The 18,917-nt window shown below is 43.1% G+C and overlaps 1 protein-coding gene across 1 annotated transcript in view; it reads left to right on the top strand.

The window, feature by feature from the left end:
• The window catches only part of GPT2 (glutamic--pyruvic transaminase 2), a 28,062-nt gene extending 9,546 nt beyond the window's left edge, over nucleotides 1-18,516 (top strand). Inside the window, exons 3-12 of the mRNA XM_087729454.1 lie at nucleotides 2,278-2,367; nucleotides 3,520-3,628; nucleotides 6,090-6,223; nucleotides 7,917-8,160; nucleotides 9,456-9,535; nucleotides 10,076-10,212; nucleotides 11,589-11,763; nucleotides 14,036-14,191; nucleotides 15,194-15,306; nucleotides 15,409-18,516. Coding sequence (XP_087585580.1) covers nucleotides 2,278-2,367; nucleotides 3,520-3,628; nucleotides 6,090-6,223; nucleotides 7,917-8,160; nucleotides 9,456-9,535; nucleotides 10,076-10,212; nucleotides 11,589-11,763; nucleotides 14,036-14,191; nucleotides 15,194-15,306; nucleotides 15,409-15,499 — 1,329 coding nt within the window. The 3' untranslated portion in view covers nucleotides 15,500-18,516. The remainder of the gene's footprint in view (nucleotides 1-2,277; nucleotides 2,368-3,519; nucleotides 3,629-6,089; nucleotides 6,224-7,916; nucleotides 8,161-9,455; nucleotides 9,536-10,075; nucleotides 10,213-11,588; nucleotides 11,764-14,035; nucleotides 14,192-15,193; nucleotides 15,307-15,408) is intronic.
• Nucleotides 18,517-18,917: the final 401 nt, after the last annotated feature.

Here is an 18,917-nt window from a genome sequence, read left to right on the forward strand (position 1 = left end):
GGAGGCCACACCCACAGAGTAGGTTCGAAAATTTTTTGAAACCCACCACTTGGTGGCAGTAAGATTTTAAAGCATATTAATGCTCCAAATAAATCTAGACGTTGTGCCATTTCTTATCATGGAAATCTGGCCCCGCCATGTTGTATAACAACAACTAACCATCAATTGTATGCACTGTCTTGATTTTAGCACCTTTCTAATTTAGAATATTATTCTCCTGCAGTAGTAGGTAAAAAAAGAAAAAAAAAAAAGCACAATCATGTCCTGTTCTAGTCTTCTGAATCTCAGCTGATTGACTGCTGTCAGAAGCTGGGGTCAATGGACTTCTGGACTTAAGGCCAACAAGACGTCTGGTTTATCAAACCAGGATGATATTAAACCAAGCATGGAAGAGGAAAAGGATGTGCAAGGTTCATAAACGTGATGTTCAAATCAGTGGTGGGTTTCAAAAATTGTTGGAACCTACTCTGTGGGTGTGGCTTCCTTTGTGGGAGTGTCTTGCCACCCATGTGACCGAATGGGAGTGGCTTGCCACCCATGTGACCGGATATGAAATTATGAATTAGTACTTGGGTTGGTCCAAGTAGCTATTCAGAAACTCTGGCATTGAAGCATGCAAGTCTTAAAGCTGTCAAGTTACAAGATCCTTGTAACCCTTTAGGGGGAAAAAACCCAGGGGTGTTCAAAGTTGACAGCTTTAAGACTTGTGGACTTCAACTCCCAGAATTCCTCCTCAAGTCACGTTGGCTCAGGAACTCTGGCATTGAAGCATGGAAGTCTTAAAGCTGTCAAGTTACAAGATCCTTGCACCTCTAACCCTTTAGCAGTGGTGGGTTTCAAAAAAAAATTGGAACCTCTTCTGTAGGTGTGGCCTCCTTTCCGGGTCCACTGGTGGAACCTCTTCTAACCGTAGATTTGACGTACCGGTTCTACCGAATAGGTGCGAACTGGTAGGAACCCACCTCTGGTTAAATGTACCCAGGACTTGCCTACTGCCTGTTATGTTATCAGTGGTCCATTTCAATGCATTTCCTAAGGTGACATGAACAAAGAACTTTATATGTCCTACGTTGACCGACTCTGCAAACCACTTAGAGAGGGGCTGTAAAGCACTATGAAGTGCTATATAAGTCTAAGGGCTATTAAGGAAAAATAACAATGTTTATTTTAAAAAGCTGCATGATATTATTTGCTTTTAAGGCTACGGGTATTGAATAGAGCTGGAAGGGACCTTGGAGGCAGGCGGGGAAATGCTCTGAAATTTGCCCAACTAGGAGGTTTTGTGTCCTCCTGGTTGCGTTGAGTTCTTTTTTATTTTTTATTTTTTTAAATAAATTTTTATTTTAAACACATAAACACATCAACAAAAACAAACACATGACTTCAGACAACATAGGAACAAGAAGTTCCATCGTATATCATACAGCAGTTCCGTATCGGTTTCTTTGCAGTTAGTATTTTCCCTTCTATACATTTCTATCTTGCGTTCATAATCTCCTTATTCGTTATCCATTTTTATGTACTATTCTATATTTATTTATACTTAGCTATTTATAGCAAAATATTGTTTACCTATATTATGCTTTATATTCTTACTATCATTTATTCTCTTACATACAATTATAGATATACATTCACATAGTTATTCTTTTTTTTTGCCATTCTTATACTTTTGTTATTCCATTTAAAAGGTTATAATATACAGTTTGGGTTGCTTTGTTTACCATCCCTTCCGCCTGTTGTAACACCACCTTATTTTCCCTTTCTTTTCTTTTCTCTCTCCCTTCCTTCTCTACCTCCTTCCTTCCTCCTCTCCTTCCCCTTCTTTCTTCCCTTACCTCTCCCCTACTCTTACCCTCTCTCTTCCCCTTCCTAGCCTCTCTCCTTCTCTTTCTCTCCCTTCCTCCCTCCTCTCCTTCTCTTTCTCTCCCTTCCACCCACCTCTCCTTACCTCTTTCTTCTTCCCTTATCCCTCCTCCACTCTTCCTCTTCCCTTCCTACTATCGCTCCTTCTCTTTCTCTCCCTTCCACCCTCCTCTCCTTTCCCTTCATTCTTCCCTCCCTTCCCTACTTCCTTCCTCCTCTCCTTCCCCTTCCTTCTTCCCTTACCTCTCCCCTACTCCTACCCTCTCTCTTCCCCTTCCTGCCCTCTCTCCTTCTCTTTCTCTCCCTTCCTCCCTCCTCTCCTTCTCTTTCTCTCCCTTCCACCCCTGGTTGCGTTGAGTTCTACAAACGTTGGATTTGCTGTGTAACAGCTTTGTTCTTTTCTCACTTCAGGGTATCAAAAAGCCTTTCACAGAGGTCATCAGGGCCAACATTGGTGATGCTCACGCCATGGGACAGCAGCCCATCACCTTCCTTCGACAGGTAGGAGGACTCTGCGGGAGGAAGACTAGAGTGAAGAAAGGCAACTGAAATCATAAGGTTATTCCAAAGTGGACAGCCAAGTCTGGTTTTTCCAAAGTGGAAACTAAAGCGAGGAATGGGAAAAAATATTCAAGCTGCTCACCTGGATTTTTTTTTTAAAGATTCCAGGAAGGATACCATCCAGACAGCAAACACTTGTGGGATGTTTATGGGGTGTGTGTGTCAGAAATGCATTGGGGAGTGGCACAGAGCTGAGCAAAATTGGAGCAAAAGTATATTTGCCAAGTAGCTAAGAAACAAGCGCCACGCCATGCTACCTTTGAAATAATAACATTATAGACAATAACAGTACAGGTTAGTTCTTGACTTACCACCACAATACAGCCTAAAAAAAACCCTTGGCAATATAAAGTGAATTTTGCCCCATTGTACAACTTTTTTTGCCACCGTTCTTAAGCGAATCACTGCAGTTATTAACTGAAACATGCAGTCGTTAAGTGAATCCTGTTCCTCCGCCCCATTGATTTTGCTTGTCGGAAACTGGCTGGGTAGGCTAGACGTAGTGATCACCTGACCCCCTAAAACAGTGCAACTGTCATAAATACCTGCCAGTTGCCAAGCATCTGAATTTTGGGTTCACTGACAAATGCGCGCAGGACAAAACCGCGGCGAGAAAACCGCGGCGAGAAAACCGCGATGTCAAAATCGCGCCCACATAGGCGCGCCGACAAAAGAGCGGCGACAGAAGCGCGCCATCAACAAACAACGCGAAAACAACGTAAGAACCATAAACCTAACCCTAATCCTAAACCTAACCCTAACCCTTACCCTAACCCTTACCTTAATTCTAATTGCGGTTTTGTCGCCGTGGGTTTGTCGGCGTGCTGTCGGGCACGCATTTGTCGGGTCACATGAATTTTGATCATGTGACCGGGGTGTGTGTGTGCGTGCTGCAGCAGTCCTAAGCGTGAAAAACGTTTTCCAAAGTCCATTTTTTTCGGGGCCGCTGTAGCTTCAAACAGCCACTAAACAAAGATTGTAAGTCTTCCTGTAAGAGCGAGATTGGAATCATTTGATAAATTGCTGTAATAGGTGGGTCTAAATTACTGTGGGATTCATCTCTTTCCGTGTGTTCTTTTTGGGATGATGTAGGTGGTGGCACTTTGCACTTACCCCATCCTGCTGGACAGCCCCAGTTTCCCAGAAGACTCCAAGAAGAGGGCAAGGCGGATCTTACAAGGCTGTGGAGGCAACAGCTTAGGTACTTCTATCACTTTTTCACATTAGATCCTGGCCGTCTCTGTTGTCGGTCATTCTGGACTCTGAAATTGGAGGAATATCTTCTGCTGGATAGAAACCTTCCCCCCCCACCCTGCTCCATTTATTTTCACTTTTCATTTCTTATTGCTTGCGACACAACGAACCAATTTGGATAAGACCCCTTCGCTAAATAATTTGCATGCCGGCTGGGGAATTCTGGGAGTGGAAGACCTCACATCTTAACTTGGCCAAGCTAAGTGACGGTATCCGAATTGGTTTATCATGTCGCAAGGTTGCCAACCAAATTGCGTCTAGTCAAGTGTATGGTTTTCCCCGTTGCAATGGATGGCTGCGAAAGTTGGGCCATAAGAAAGGCTGAGTGCCAAAGAATGGAAGCCTTTGAACTCTGGTGCTGGAGAAAACTCCTGCGAGTCCCTTGGTGATCAAACCAGTCTGTCCTAGAGGAGATCAACCCTGAATGCTCTTTAGAAGGCCAGATCCTGAAGATGAAACTCAAATACTTTGGCCACCTAATGAGAAGGAAAAACTCACTGGAGAAGAATCTAATACTGGGAAAGATTGAGGGCAGAGGAAGAAGGGGGTGGCAGAGAATGAGGTGGCTGGATGGAGTCACCAAAGCAGTCGGTGTGAGCTTAAATGGGCTCTGGGGGATGCTTCGAGGACAGGAAGGCCTGGAGGAACATTGTCGATGGGGTCGTGATGGGTTGGACACGACTTCACAACAAGGTTGAGAAACATTGCTTGAGAATGATGTGTTACGCTCACCATTGTCAGCATCAAGATGTTCCCAGGCCATTGGGTCTAGAAAAGAGTTAAGCTGGAATAATTTACTGTCAGAAATATTTAGAAATTTTCCAGTGGAACTGTCTCACAGTTTAACATTCGACACAAATGAAACACACCATTCCCATCACAAACTGGAAAACCAACTGTTAACTGAGATGGAATGAGGGTAGCAAGAAGGTCAGTCTGTCTGAGTCTCTTTTTCCTTCTAGTCGTTCATCCAGTTCCTTAGGTCCCCACATATTTTTCAAAGTTTCCTTAATAACATTTTAAAATTCTAAAACTAGTTCAACTTGATATATAAGGAAGTATAATTGGGCAACAGTGACACAATATGTATATGCTGAGGTACGTGGCGTCTTCATGTCTGAAAAACAAGTCCTTTTTAAAAAAAAATTCTTTGCATGCAAGGTTGAGCTTCCTGGGGTTATTGGAGATGCTTTGATCAATGTGTCTTGGCATATCAACAAAAAAAAAATACATGTAACTATTTCAATATGAGAAACATATGTCATTGCTCCTTGAGTCATTACACTAGGGCCATCTTTGGTGAATATCTCTGCAGTCTCGAGTGTTAAAAAAAATCATTCCAAATATATTCCAAAATTCCGAGATCCAGACAGCATCAGCAGAGTGCACAGAAAAGTTGAAATACTCACAAAAAGAATATCGCTTCAAGGTGCTTCTTACTACCTATAAAGCCCTTCATGGTAGTGGATCTGCGTACTTGGGAGACCGCCTCCTGCCAATTACCTCCTCTCGACCCATAAGATCCCACAGATTAGGCCTCCTCCGAGTGCCATCTGCCAGCCAGTGTCGACTGGCAACTACGCGGAGGAGAGCCTTTTCTGTAGCAGCTCTGACCCTCTGGAACGATCTCCCCGTGGAGATTCGTACCCTCACCACCCTTCAGACCTTCCGCACAGCCCTCAAGATCTGGCTATCCCGCCAGGCCTGGGGGTAAAGACCATAGTTTGCCCCCGCCCGAATGTTGAATGAATGTTGTTTGATCTTAACTACATACTGTATTTTTATGTTATTGTACATCTTCCCCTCCCATAAGTTGTTAGCCGCCCTGAGTCCCCTCAGGGAAAAGGGCGGCCTATAAATAAACGCAACTGAACAACTGAACTGATCTCTGTGGCTCTAGTTAAAAAAAAATCTTACAAGATACAGTTGAACCATAAATCGGGACATCACCTTTCTCCAAAGTGTTACTCAAAGCTCTCCTGCTCCCTGTGTGTCCTGGGTATGTTTTTATTCTGTTTGTTGTAAAGGACCCAACGTTTTGTGCTCTCACTAAGAGGAGTGTAGGAGAACTCTGACTATGAGGGTTCTTAGTGCTCTCTGGATTTGATGGTTTTCTTGCAGACGTTTCATTACCAAACTAGGTAACATCATCAGTGCTCACGAGGAGCAGTGTTTGTGCATTGTGCCTCAACTTGAAGTGATAAATGTGTTGCTTGATCTGTTTTGCTTTCAAGCAGAAGGGGGAGGGGGAAAATCTGCCCCAGATTTAATCTTTATGTTCTCTGAACATGTCAATTGATCAAATTGATGGGCAGAAGTTACAGATAGAGGGTTAGGAAACTTCTTAGAAGAATCTCAACAAATCTTTCGTGGGTTTCGCAGGCTGACAATTTCCTTTCCTTTCGCAGGCTCGTACAGTGCCAGCCAAGGAGTCAATTGCATCCGTGAAGATGTAGCGGCATACATTGAGCGGCGAGATGGGGGTGTCCCCGCCGATCCAGAGAACATTTACTTGACCACGGGAGCGAGCGACGGCATTGCTGTAGGTGGCATTGGGGGCATCTTCTGATGTGAGGTTCCTCATGTTTGGGACCAAGAATCCAGGTTTATTCAGACTGCATGAAAGAACAAGAAAAGAACTGCTTAACCTAGTTTGCTAAGGGTAGAAATCTCTTTCTCTCTGGCCTCAACATTTCCTCCTCTCCTTTGTTTTGGCTGTAATATTCTGGCTGTAAAGATCACCCAGAACACTAGGTGTCTCCAACCTTGGTAACTTCAAGACTTGTGGACTTCAACTCCCAGAATTCCTCAGCCAGTGGCGCAGTGGTTAAATGCAGCACTGCAGGCTACTTCAGCTGACGGCAGTTTTGCAGCTCGGCTGTTCAAATCTCACTGACTCAGGGTTGACTCAGCCTTCCATCCTTCCGAGGTGGGTAAAATGAGGACCCGGATTGTTGTTGGGGGAAATATACTGACTCTGTAAGCTCTATGAAGCGTTATATAAGTCTAACTGCTATTGCTATTGCTAGTCCACAAGTCTTTCTCCTTCTCCTCTCACTTCATTCCACTCCTCCTTATCCTCCTCATCTTCCATCCTTACCCTCTCCTATCCCTCTCTTCCCATCTTTCTTCTCTCTTCTGTTTCCCACTCTTCCTCTCATTGGTGTATTTCCGCTTCTGAGCAAACTCCATTCTATGTTGATGATATTTATGCTTCCATATCTTAGTTTTAAAGAAAAAATAAGAGAAGACAGTATACATGTGCAATCATATTACATTAAAATCTAACACCTCTCGTCAAGCCTAATATTCATCCCTCCCTCCCCCCCAACCCCCCCAATCCCCCCCCCCAGCCTTCCCTCTCCTGACTTCCCAGAACCCAGGGTATCTTAACACATGCAATGATTCACTTAATAACTCTGGAAAGAAGAGTCATGAAATGGGGCCAACTCACTTAACAAATGTTTCGCTTAGCAACATAAATTTTGGGCTCAATTGTGGTTGTAACCCATGGACTACCTGTCCAGTATTTCTGGATCAGACGTTCTACTGATTCAGCCTTTTCAAAATCTTCTTAAACGTTCTTTTCTGGTGGATTCTTTTTTCCTAACCCCAAAAGATACTGATGTATGTTTAATGCAGTTCAAGGACCAAAGAAAATTCTAATGAGTTTATGAGTTTATTATTTATAGGCCGCCCTTTTCCCTGAGGGGACTCAGGGCGGCTTACAATTTATAGGGAAGGGGGGGTACAAGACAATAAAACAATAAACATGAAAACAGTGCAAGTAAAAATAAAACACAACATTCATCATTCGGGTGGGGACAGGTTATGATCTTTATCCCCAGGCCTGACGGGATAGCCAGGTCTTGAGGGCTGTGCGGAAGGTCTGGAGGGTGGTGAGGGTACGAATCTCCACGGGGAGCTCGTTCCAGATCAGGGTTGAAATGCTACAGTTGAATCAGGGTTGAAATGCTACAGTTCGGGCGAACCGGTATTTCTGACGATCAACTGCGACCCGCGATTTATATTAGCGCTAATCTAAATCGCGTGGGACAGCAATTCTCCCCCCTCGCTGTTCTACTTACCTTTGCAGGCGTGCTCAGTAGCAGTCTCCGCCCACCCGCCCCAGACATCATCACATGGCGCATGTGCTCACATTTGCAAATAGGTAGCGAAGATAACTAGATTTCACCCCTTATTCTAATCGAAGTTATCTCTCCTCAATCTTCCAGACCATTCTCAAGATCCTCGCCTCTGGGGGAGGGAGATCCCGGACCGGAGTGATGATCCCGATTCCTCAGTATCCTTTATATTCCGCTGCCATTTCCGAATTGGATGCCATCCAGGTGAACTATTACCTAGATGAAGAGAACTGCTGGGCCCTAGATGTGAATGAATTGCACCGCTCCTTACACGAAGCCAAAGCGTACTGTAATCCCAAGGTTCTCTGCATCATCAATCCTGGAAACCCCACAGGTGTGCAAAATTTGTACAGGTCTGCTCTTCACACTTCTCTGTCGCACTTCTCTCTCAAATCATGATGTCTGTGTACAGCAGAGGTGGGCTTGTCCAAAGTGTTCAGTAATGTTCATGAAAATCCTTCTTAAAACATGCGGATTTCAAGCAAGCAATGACATCTCTATTAACCGGAGCCTTCCATAATCGTTCTTTAACCATCAGAGGTGGGTTCTTACCAGTTCGCACCTCTTCGGTAGAACCGGTTCGTCAAATCTACCAGACCGGTTAGAAGAGGTTCCACCAGTGGACCCGGAAAGCAGGCCACACCTACAGAAGAGGTTCCAAAATTTTTTGAAACCCACCACTGCTAAAGGGTTAGAGGTGCAAGGATCTTGTAACTTGACAGCTTTAAGACTTGCATGCTTCAATGCCAGAGTTCCTGAGCCAACGTGACTGGAGGAGGAATTCTGGGAGTTGAAGTCCACAAGTCTTAAAGCTGTCAGGTTTGAAGACCCCTAGTTTTTTTTTTCTAAAGGGTTAGGGGTGCAAGGATCTTGTAACTTGACAGCTTTAAGACTTGCATGCTTCAATGCTAGAGTTTCTGAATAGCTACTTGGACCCACCTAAGTACTAATTCATAATTTCATATCCGGTCACATGGCAAGCCACTCCCACAAAGGAGGCCACATCCACAGAGTAGGTTCGAACAATTTTTGAAACCCACCACTGGTGTACAGGCAATTCTCGAGTTACGACCGTTGTTCAGCCCACATTCAACAATGCTGAAAAATGTTGGTTATGACCGGTCTTTAGAGTTGGGTCATCCTAGCATCTCTGCAGTCATGTGATTGTATGCAACTGGCTCACACTTACAAGTGATTGCGTGTTTGGCATTTGCAACCTTTCCTGCTGGCTTCCCCAGAAAGTCATTGGGGAAGCTGGCAGGAAAAGTCACACGTCAGCAGGGTAGGTGTCCCCCATCTATGCAACTTTTTCCAACCATTCTGCGCTTGTGCTGGCCACTTGCAGACCCCCTCCAACCCTCTCTGAGCTGTGCCCACACCTCCTGCACATCTATCCCAACCCGCACCATGCATCCCTTGTGCATTCCCTAACGCCATCCCCATGCCCCTCTTGTTGTACATCCCTCACAGCTTTGGGCACCCTTGTACACCCTCCCTGACCCTCACACCTAAAGCGGAGACAGTCTCTCTTTTGTTCTGGAATGAAGAAATGATTGATGTAACCTCTGTTTCATTGGAAAGGAGGAGTGCTTTGAATCTTTTTGTTTCCTATTTCTTCCTGAATTTTAGGTCAAGTTCAAAATAGAAAATGTATTGAAGAGGTGATACACTTTGCCTCGGAAGAGAAGCTGTTTCTTCTGGCTGACGAGGTAATGAAAATATTCGGCCTCGGAGACAGCAATTGTTCTGACCGAGATTTCCCAAGAGCAGGAAGCAAAGTCCTTGTCCCAACAAAAAACCCTTTTATTAAAAGCGAGGGTGAAAATGGCCTCCCCAGACTATGGAGGCCCTCAGAAGACCTGTTTCCGACCTTCCCGAACTTCCAGGAGGCCCATTTTTCACCCTCCCTGAGCCTCCGTGCTTGCCCTGCACTTACCTGCCTCCAAAATGAGCTGCATGGGGACTCCTGGGAGGGGAGTTGAGAGGTGGGCGCGGCCAGCCAGGAGTGGGATTTGGAGGGGGAATTCTCCAAACTGCACAGAATCTTAGCTAGAGGTTCTCCCGAACCCCTGCGAATCCCCAACAGTCCACTCCTGGGTTCAGATAATAGCCATGTCGATTCGCTCGCCATCTGCTGCAAGGCAAGGTCATAAAAATCGCATGGGTCCTGTGTTGACCTAGCTTTGGGTAGGCTCCGTAATGGTCATAAGTCGAGGACTCCCTGAAATTGTGTCTCTCCTGGGGTGCAGGTGTATCAAGACAACGTCTACTCGGAGGATTGCCAGTTCCACTCCTTCAAAAAAATCCTTTACGAGATGGGACCCGATTACTGGAATAATGTCGAACTCGCTTCTTTTCATTCCACTTCCAAGGGCTACATGGGCGAGTAAGTTTTCATCGTCCGAGGGCGGAATTGTTGCCGTGCAGCATCCCATTTGCTTAAGAGTGTTTTCTATCGGGGCAACTTGGTGTAGACCCAACCAAACCAGGGGCCTTCGCAGGCAGTAGCTTTCCCCACAAACCATTTTTGTGTTGAATTTATATTTGTTTCTTTGTCGGTAAACATAAATTTAATCCATTTACTTAAAATCACTTGCTGTGGTTACTCTGGGATGGTCAGAAAAAGTTAAACCTTCTTTCGTATAAAAGGGGTGAGGCTTGAATTGTATAGGTGTAGCATGTCGGTTGTTTTTTTTAAATAGTTACTATTGCCAAAACAAGTGGTATCTTATATTATTTGGACACCGTAGTAGGCGCCCCAACAGCATGAAGCAAACTCCTGGTCCCGACAAAAATCCCTTTTATTAATTGACTGTGAATTCTGCTCATTCACATCCAGAAAGGTTTTCCAGGGAGGATTTACAGTCGCAGCTCTTGGAGAGCTGCCAGGCTGATATCATCTCAAAGAGTCATGAACCAATTAAGCGAACTAATGGTCTCCTGCAAACTCCACTCCCCTTTTGCTCCTCTTTTATTTCCTATGGAAGGGGCCATTCATCGTCCACTTATGGCCTAACTCCCAAGTCAACCCCTGTTCTTTAATTGTTCCCTTCATCTGGCAGCTCTGCGCATGCGCACACTGGGAACAGGCTCCAGCTGTTCCTCTGCCTCACTGATGTCTGACTCTGAAGGCAGCTGATAATTGGCATACGTCTCTAGCCCACTCTCTGCCTCCAGACACAGATCCCTCATCAGAGCCTCCCCCAGACTCCAGGACTGGCCCATCTTCCTCCCCAACCTCCTCACTGTCTGAATCTGCTGCCAGGCCACAACCAATAGTACTTATATGCAGTGGTGAGATTCAAATAATTTAACAACCGGTTCTCTGCCCTAAAGATTTCTTCCCACAACCAGTTCACCAAACTGCTCAGAAAGTTAACAACCGGTTCTCCCGAAGTGGTGGGAACTGGCTAAATCCCACCACTGCTTATATGGTGTTGATTGGAGATTATTAATACTCTGATGGTTTAAATAACTTAAACCTTAATGATAAAGGGGGGAAAAAAGAAAATTTATGTCCGTATTCATTCTTTACCACTTTATCTCTGCCGCAATGCATAACGCTGTCTTATATGCCAGCCTAATCCACCAAGCAGCTGCCATTCCTTTCTTGGAAGATTAAAATAGGATCCTGCATTAGCTGTAGACTTTACAGACTGCCTTTCTGCCACTGCGAGAATTTCATGCTAGTTTTTCTCACCGCAACGTTTTCCCCCACTTTTCTTCTCTTTTCTGTTCCTGTGGCTTCTGTCTGCTTTTCAGGTGTGGCTACCGAGGAGGCTACATGGAAGTGATAAACCTGCATCCAGAAATTAAAGGGCAGCTAGTTAAGCTCCTCTCTGTCCGTCTGTGTCCCCCTGTCTCGGGTCAAGCCGCTATGGATATCGTGGTGAACCCCCCCGTGCCTGGGGAAGAATCCTATGCCCAGTTCATTAAGGTTTGTTCATGTATTTGAGATGTTTTCGTTTTCCTACCCTTCTTAAAACCACCAGAAGCTCTTGAAACTTCTGTCAGCCAGAAGAGACGAGAATAAAAATAGGCGTTCAAAAGAAACACCCAAGACAAAAATCACCTTTTTCGATTTATCCAATTGAAGGATTCGCCTGGGATCCATTTTCCAAAGCAGAATTTCCTTTCCTCTTTCAAACATCTCTTTAAAAAGAAAGTAGCTAATCTTCCATTCATCCAAACTTCCTCCATCGGGTGTCTTTTCAAATTTGACTTTGAACTTAACTCTGCTCGTCACTCATGCCCTCGTCACCTCAAGACTGGATTACTGTAATGCGCTCTACATGGGGCTGCCCCTGAAGAGTGTTCGAAGACTACAGTTGGTCCAGAATGCAGCCGCGCGAACCATACTGGGTGTACCTAGATACACCCATGTTACACCCATCCTCCGCGAGCTGCACTGGCTCCCTATTGGTCTCCGAACGCGCTTCAAGGTGCTAGTCGTTACTTTTAAAGCCCTACATGGTTTAGGACCTGGCTACCTGAGAGACCGCCTCCTGCCACATACCTCCCAACGACCAACAAGATCTCACAGGTTGGGCCTCCTTGGGTGCCGTCGGCCAGACAATGCCGGCTGGCGGCCCCTCGGGGGAGAGCCTTCTCTGCAGCTGCACCGGCCCTGTGGAACGATCTACCCGTAGAGATCTGGACCCTTACCACTCTCCCGGCCTTCCGTAAAGCCACCAAAACCTGGCTGTTCCGGCAGGCCTGGGGCTGTTGATCAATGTCCAGCCCCACTTAGACAGAATGGATGGTGTGTAATTTTAACAACTGTATTTTTATTCTTAATTTGTTAAAAATGTTTTTTTATCTTGCTCTGTAAGCCGCCCAGAGTCTCATGGGATTGGGCGCCATACAAATTCTATTAAATTTCAAATTTCAAAGTTTCCAACCAGCATGTGAGGACGCCGGAGTGAGAATGTTGTCTCGAGTGCTGGGCGGTGTTTAAATACACCAATAAAAAAATGTTTTCGGTGATAGTTTCTGGATTCACACTTGAATCGTATATGATTAGATTGGACTGTAGATAATTTACATCCCTGGCTGGCTTCACGCAGGAACCCAGATAATATTTGACAGAAACAGTGCCTAACAAAACTGAAGGGAACTGAAGAATCAAGTCAAGTGTATACTGGGTAATTTTAAGTTACAAAGAACTATCACAGTTGGCTGGGTCTTCCTTGCAGGAATATTTTTTTGGCTTATTCCCTCATTCATCCTGTCCATGGTTTCTTTAGTTAGTGAGATACAAGATACTGAATCTAAGAAGCTTCTTCTGTTCTCCAGCCAGGAAAATGCAGATGATGGGATGATGGAAGTTTAGATGTAGGCTGTTTGGTATTCTCTGAGCCTGGTGGTTTTCTTGCAGACGTTTCATTGCCCAACTAGGTAACATCATCAGTGCTAGTAGAGAGTGGGGGGGGTCTGCTCTCATTTTATGTACTAAAAATTAGACGGAGGGAAGTTTAGATGGTGACTGGACGGTGCTGAAAACTTGGAAGAACTGATACTCTAAGAAATAAAGTAAAAGCTGTGGGAAGGTAACAGCGTTCCGTGCACCTTTGGCGTTTAGTCATGCCGGCCACATGACCACGGAGACGTCTTCGGGCAGCGCTGGCTCTTCGGCTTTGAAACGGAGATGAGCACCACCCCCTAGAGTCAGGAACAACTAGCACAGATGTACAAGGGGAATCTTGTATTGTATTGTATTGTATTTTATTATTTGTATGCCGCCCTTCTCCGGGAGGACTCAGGGTAGCGAACAATTCAAGGGGGAAAAAGGGGAACATAAAAAGACAAAATACAAATAATAAAAATAGGCAACAGCCGCACAACCATACATGTCGAGAGGGGAGGGAACTCATCACTCCCAGGCCTGCCGGCAAAGCCAGGTTTTGACGGCTTTTCGGAAGGCCTGGAGAGAGGTGAGGGTCCAAATCCCTGCGGAGAGTTCATTCCAGAGGGCCGGAGCTGCCACAGAGAAGGCCCTCCCCCGGGTAATAGCCAGGTGGCATTGGCTGGTAGATGGAACCCGGAGGAGGCCAACCCTATGAGATCTAATGGGTCTGTGGGAGGTCATTGGCAGCAGGAGGTCTCTCCAAATCTTTACCTTAAGAGCTGCAAAATAGTCCCAGCTGGTTTGAACTGCCCAGTTGAGGTGTCCGCTGTGTGACATTCTTTTGCTTTTCTTGACCACGCAGGAAAAGGAGTCCGTCTTGAACAACCTTGCAATGAAAGCCAAACTAACTGAAGACTTGTTCAGTCAAGTGCCGGGGCTCCACTGCAACCCACTTCAAGGGGCCATGTACGCGTTCCCACGAATTTTCATCCCGGCCAAGGCCATTGAAATAGCAAAGGTGAGAATGCCTTGATCCTCTCTGTAAGAAATGTTGCGGCAGCTGAACGGGAGCAGTTCTCTTGCTTTTAGGTAGAAAATTTGGGCATCACGCTAAGCCACAATGACAACAAAACGGGTTGAGTTTGTGCATACACTTGGTACGTTGTATTGTCTATATGCACTAATTAAACTGCATTGAATAAGGGACGTGGTGGCTCAGTGGCTAAGACACTGAGCTTGTCGATCAGAAAGGTTGGCAGTTCGAATCCCTAGCGCCGCGTAATGGAGTGAGCTCCCGTTACTTGTCCCAGCTTCTGCCAACCTAGCAATTCTATTCTATTCCATTCCATTCATTTTACATTCTATTCTATTCCATTTATTTTATATTGTATTCTATTCTATTCCATTCATTTTACATTCTATTCTATTCTATTCTATTCCATTCCATTCATTTTACATTCTATTCTATTCTATTCCATTCCATTCATTTTACATTCTATTCCATTCAATTCCATTCATTTTACATTCTATTCTATTCCACTCCATTCATTCTACATTCTATTCTATTCTGTTCCATTCATTTTACATTCTATTCCATTCAATTCCATTCATCTTACATTCTATTCTATTCCACTCCATTCATTCTACATTCTATTCTATTACATTCCATTCATTTTACATTCTATTCCATTCATTTTACATTCTATTCTATTCCATTCCATTCATTTTACATTCTATTCCATTCAATTCCATTCATTTTACATTCTATTCTATTCCACTCCATTCATTCTACATTCTATTCTATTCCACTCCATTCATTCTACATTCTATTCTATTCCGTTCCATTCATTTTACATTCTATTCCATTCAATTCCATTCATTTTACATTATATTCTATTCCATTCATTTTACATTCTATTCCATTCCACTCCACCCTACCCTATTCTTCAGATAATCTCAGAGCAATTTGAAAGGACTGTGTGATTAGTAATTAACTTCCTTTCACTTCAAATTATTCCAGGCCCATCAAATGGCTCCCGACATGTTCTACTGTATGAAACTTCTAGAAGAAACTGGAATCTGTGTCGTTCCTGGAAGCGGATTTGGCCAGAGAGAAGGAACTTACCACTTTAGGTAGGCCTGACCTTACAGATGTTCTTGCCCAGGTTACGCTGAAATTCTTCCCTTGTAATTTACACACGATCTTTATTCAAGTACCTCTTCTTTTCCTTCTAGGATGACGATTCTCCCGCAAGCAGAGAAACTAAAGATCTTATTGAAGAAAGTGAAAGATTTCCATATAAAATTTCTGGAGGAATACTCTTAAAATAAAGACTCTTTTTTTTTTAAAAGACTGTATCTTCGAAAGTATATTCAAGTGGTGATAGAAAAATATGCTTCTTGGGGCTGTCTTTTTAAATCAAATTCATGGTGGAATTACAATTACTAGAGTTTCAGTTTGATAGAAAAGACTATTAAAATACTGGAACAAACTTAACTAAAATAAGATACAGGAAATGCATTAAAAGATTTATTAATGCAGTCATTGGTTGCAAAGTGGGATGTTGCAAAATTTGCCTTTGTTCCAAGCAAAACTTGATTAGATTGGACGTTCAGGTATGGATAAACGTTCTTCTATGCTTTTCTTTAAAAAAAGAAGATACCAGAATACCCCAAACCAATTCAGAAAACTACAGTTGTATAGGTAAATAAAAGTACAGATGAGTTATTCTGAACTCCAGCCTGTTTATGAGAGTTAGACAGAAATCTTTTGCAAATAGTATTAAATTCTCCTGTTTCGGGATCAAATAAGAGGCCCAAGATTTTGTTCCGACAATCAGAGACTCAACTGAGTGCCTTTTGAATTCCTGGCGAGGTTACCACAACTTGCAAAATACAACATTTGTCTTCTTTGAGAAGAAGAAAGGTCGCTTCATCTATTTACAAGCGTGGCTGAAAAATAAGTCACAGGACAGGAGCTGGGAAGAGACTTAGGGGACTATAACAATACTTAAATTCCTACTTAATTTTGGCCAGCTGTTTCCAAGGTAGAAATAGTGGGTTAAAGGTTCCTTTGGCCATGATGAGTGTGAAGTCTTAACAAATTGGGGGCAGGGAGCAACTTGGTTGCAGACATCTGAGTAGGAACATTTTGGAAAATAAATGCCTGGTTACTTTGGATAAAGTATCAGAAGAAGGAGGAGGAGAAGCAGGAGAAGGAGGAGGAGGAAGAAGAAAGAAAGAAGAAGAAGAACAACAAGAAGAAGAAGAACAAGAATTATTATTAGTATTGTTGGGGGTATTGGATTACATCTTTGCATGGTAAAAGCAAGTTGATGATAACCAAGGAACATCTGCTCATAAAAACTTCTGGTTTTCTTGTTCAATGTTCTTTATGAAAAGGTTTCTGATTGCTCTTGAATCATTGTAAAGGGGCCAACGGAGACAAGATTTGAGCAATAAGAAAGGGTCCAATTTGATGTTGCCTCTCTGAATATTCAGATGCCTTCAGAACTGTCACTTGAATTTAAATAGATATTAGACTGGGACTTGGCTTGGAAATTTGGTCTGCTTCAAACGGTGTTCCTGCTTGTTGAATTTTAAATGTTTAGAAGCCATTCACTCAAACTCTCTTAAATCAGTAAATGTTGTTCAGTGTACTAGAAGGCTGATCCTTGGATAACCAGTTCTTGTATGGTAGCAGAATATAAAACATAGTAGAGTTGGAAGGGACCTTGGAGGTCTTCTAGTCCAACCCCCTGCTCAAGCAGGAGACACTATAGCATTTCAACAAATGGCTGCCAGTCTCCATAAAACATAAATAATAGGACAGGATAGGAGAGAGAATGCTTGACCAAATAGGATTGATCTTGCTACTTAGATCCATGTTTCAACCTTGGTGTCAAACCTCTTAACAAGATTCAACCATACAGTAGAAGGAAAAATGCACATGGAATTTCATTAATCAGGTTGAATTTCCAGAAGAAGGAAAGATTGAATGTCCTCTTCTTAGTGAATTCATTAAGGCGGCATCTCCAAGGATCGTTTAAGCTTCTTTTTCCCAGATTGCTTCACCGAAGGGCCAATGGCTCTTTGCCAGATAAGACTGAGATAGCCATTAGTTGTGTTTTGAAATACCTCTTCTCCACCTCCAAGACATCTCTTACACTTGGGTATCATAAAATAAGATTTAGAACTGCTTCCCACCTAAAGCTCTTCAGATACGATGGGAGTTACACATTTGATGCACTTGAAGGTTCCTCATATCGAAGTTTGTCATGTGAGTTGAGTTGTTACAAACAATATAATAAATGTTGGTACTCAAAAAGTTTTAATCTTCACTACCAAGATTATACATTATTTTGAGTAACTGAGCCATTTTCCAAAACCTTCATATCGAAACATCTTTTCCGCTGGAAATTACTAGCTACACTATTTTCTTAATGGTTACTATGCTTGGTTGGATGTAAGTTCTGTTGAATTCTGAACTGACCTTCTTAGATTATACTAAAAATTATAGTTGGTTGGCTCTTAAATCATATTTGGTATTTTATTGATGGCATCAGTTTGTAAGAGGGTGATAACAGTTCTCAAATCAGGGACAATTTCCCCCTAAATCTGTAAGTTGCCATGTATGTAGTCACTCAATGTAAGAGAACGTTATGCTTCATCTTGAGCAGTTGCAATTTAAAATATATATATTTTTGTAAGTAAAACATTTTCATATGGTACGGATGGGAAATGAGCATTTGTAATTTTTGTTTTTTTTAATATATTCTCTTGTGTTAACTTTTTAATGCCAATGAAAATTATGTCAACTTTACATGTTTCTAAATAATGTTTTTACAGAGGTATAACTTTTCTTTGTACTTTTTAAAAATGGAAAGTAGGGCTACTTTTCATTTATTCCCAACTGTAAGACATCAACTTCTAGTTTGCCTTGTGTTTGGGAACTGTATTTTACGGTGCCTTTTGATTTCTGATATTTTGGGGTTTATTACATCTCTGAGCATGGTGCGTAATATAATCACTGTTAGGGCTGAGTTATCACAATTTGTCATGACTGCAAGGGAATTAACAGGCCGTTTAATTGTCCTTGGCTAGTGATGGCCATTTTCTCAGATCTGCTTCCAAGCCTCGATGGATAGGATCTTCAAATGGTTTCAGAATAATTAAACTGTGGGAGTTGTTTCATTTTTTTTTTTAATGTCAAGGACAATTACCAAGTCAAGCTAACATTGTGATGTTCGATCATGGGTTTGTTTTTCCTGCCTTCTGGCATTTTTCATCCTGTTCTCGGATGACTTTTTAAAAGGCCTTTACCAATAAAAGAGCTATTACGAACTGTGGAAGTCCTTTAATAATTTGCATGATGTAAGATAACACTAGGCAGTGCAGTGCTTAACCATGGTTGGGCTCCTATTGGTCCATTTTCCAAGTCACCAAGGCAAAAACAAGGGAACCTCATTGGACGTCTGAGTTCATTAAACACCCTAACATAAATGGGGTTGGCTGTTGGGACCCCCAGAGTCCTGGTCAAAGCCAACCTTTATCATTCAGATGCGTTATAATGAACTAAGAACTGAATTCAGGAAACCGTTGTCAACTAGCTGTTTGCAACTCCAGCTTAGATGCAAAAGCTATATGAATCTCTACATAGGTTAACCTTGGTTACTTTTAAGCCTGGTTCTTTCCAAGTTAGATTTGGGTCATTTGCAAAGCCAGCCACTCACTCACTCACTCAC

Source organism: Thamnophis sirtalis, unplaced genomic scaffold (genome assembly GCF_051295495.1).
Source record: "Thamnophis sirtalis isolate CommonGarterSnake01/CBP01778 unplaced genomic scaffold, rThaSir2_p1.2 scaffold_14, whole genome shotgun sequence".
NCBI classification, from domain to species: Eukaryota; Metazoa; Chordata; class Lepidosauria; order Squamata; family Natricidae; genus Thamnophis; species Thamnophis sirtalis.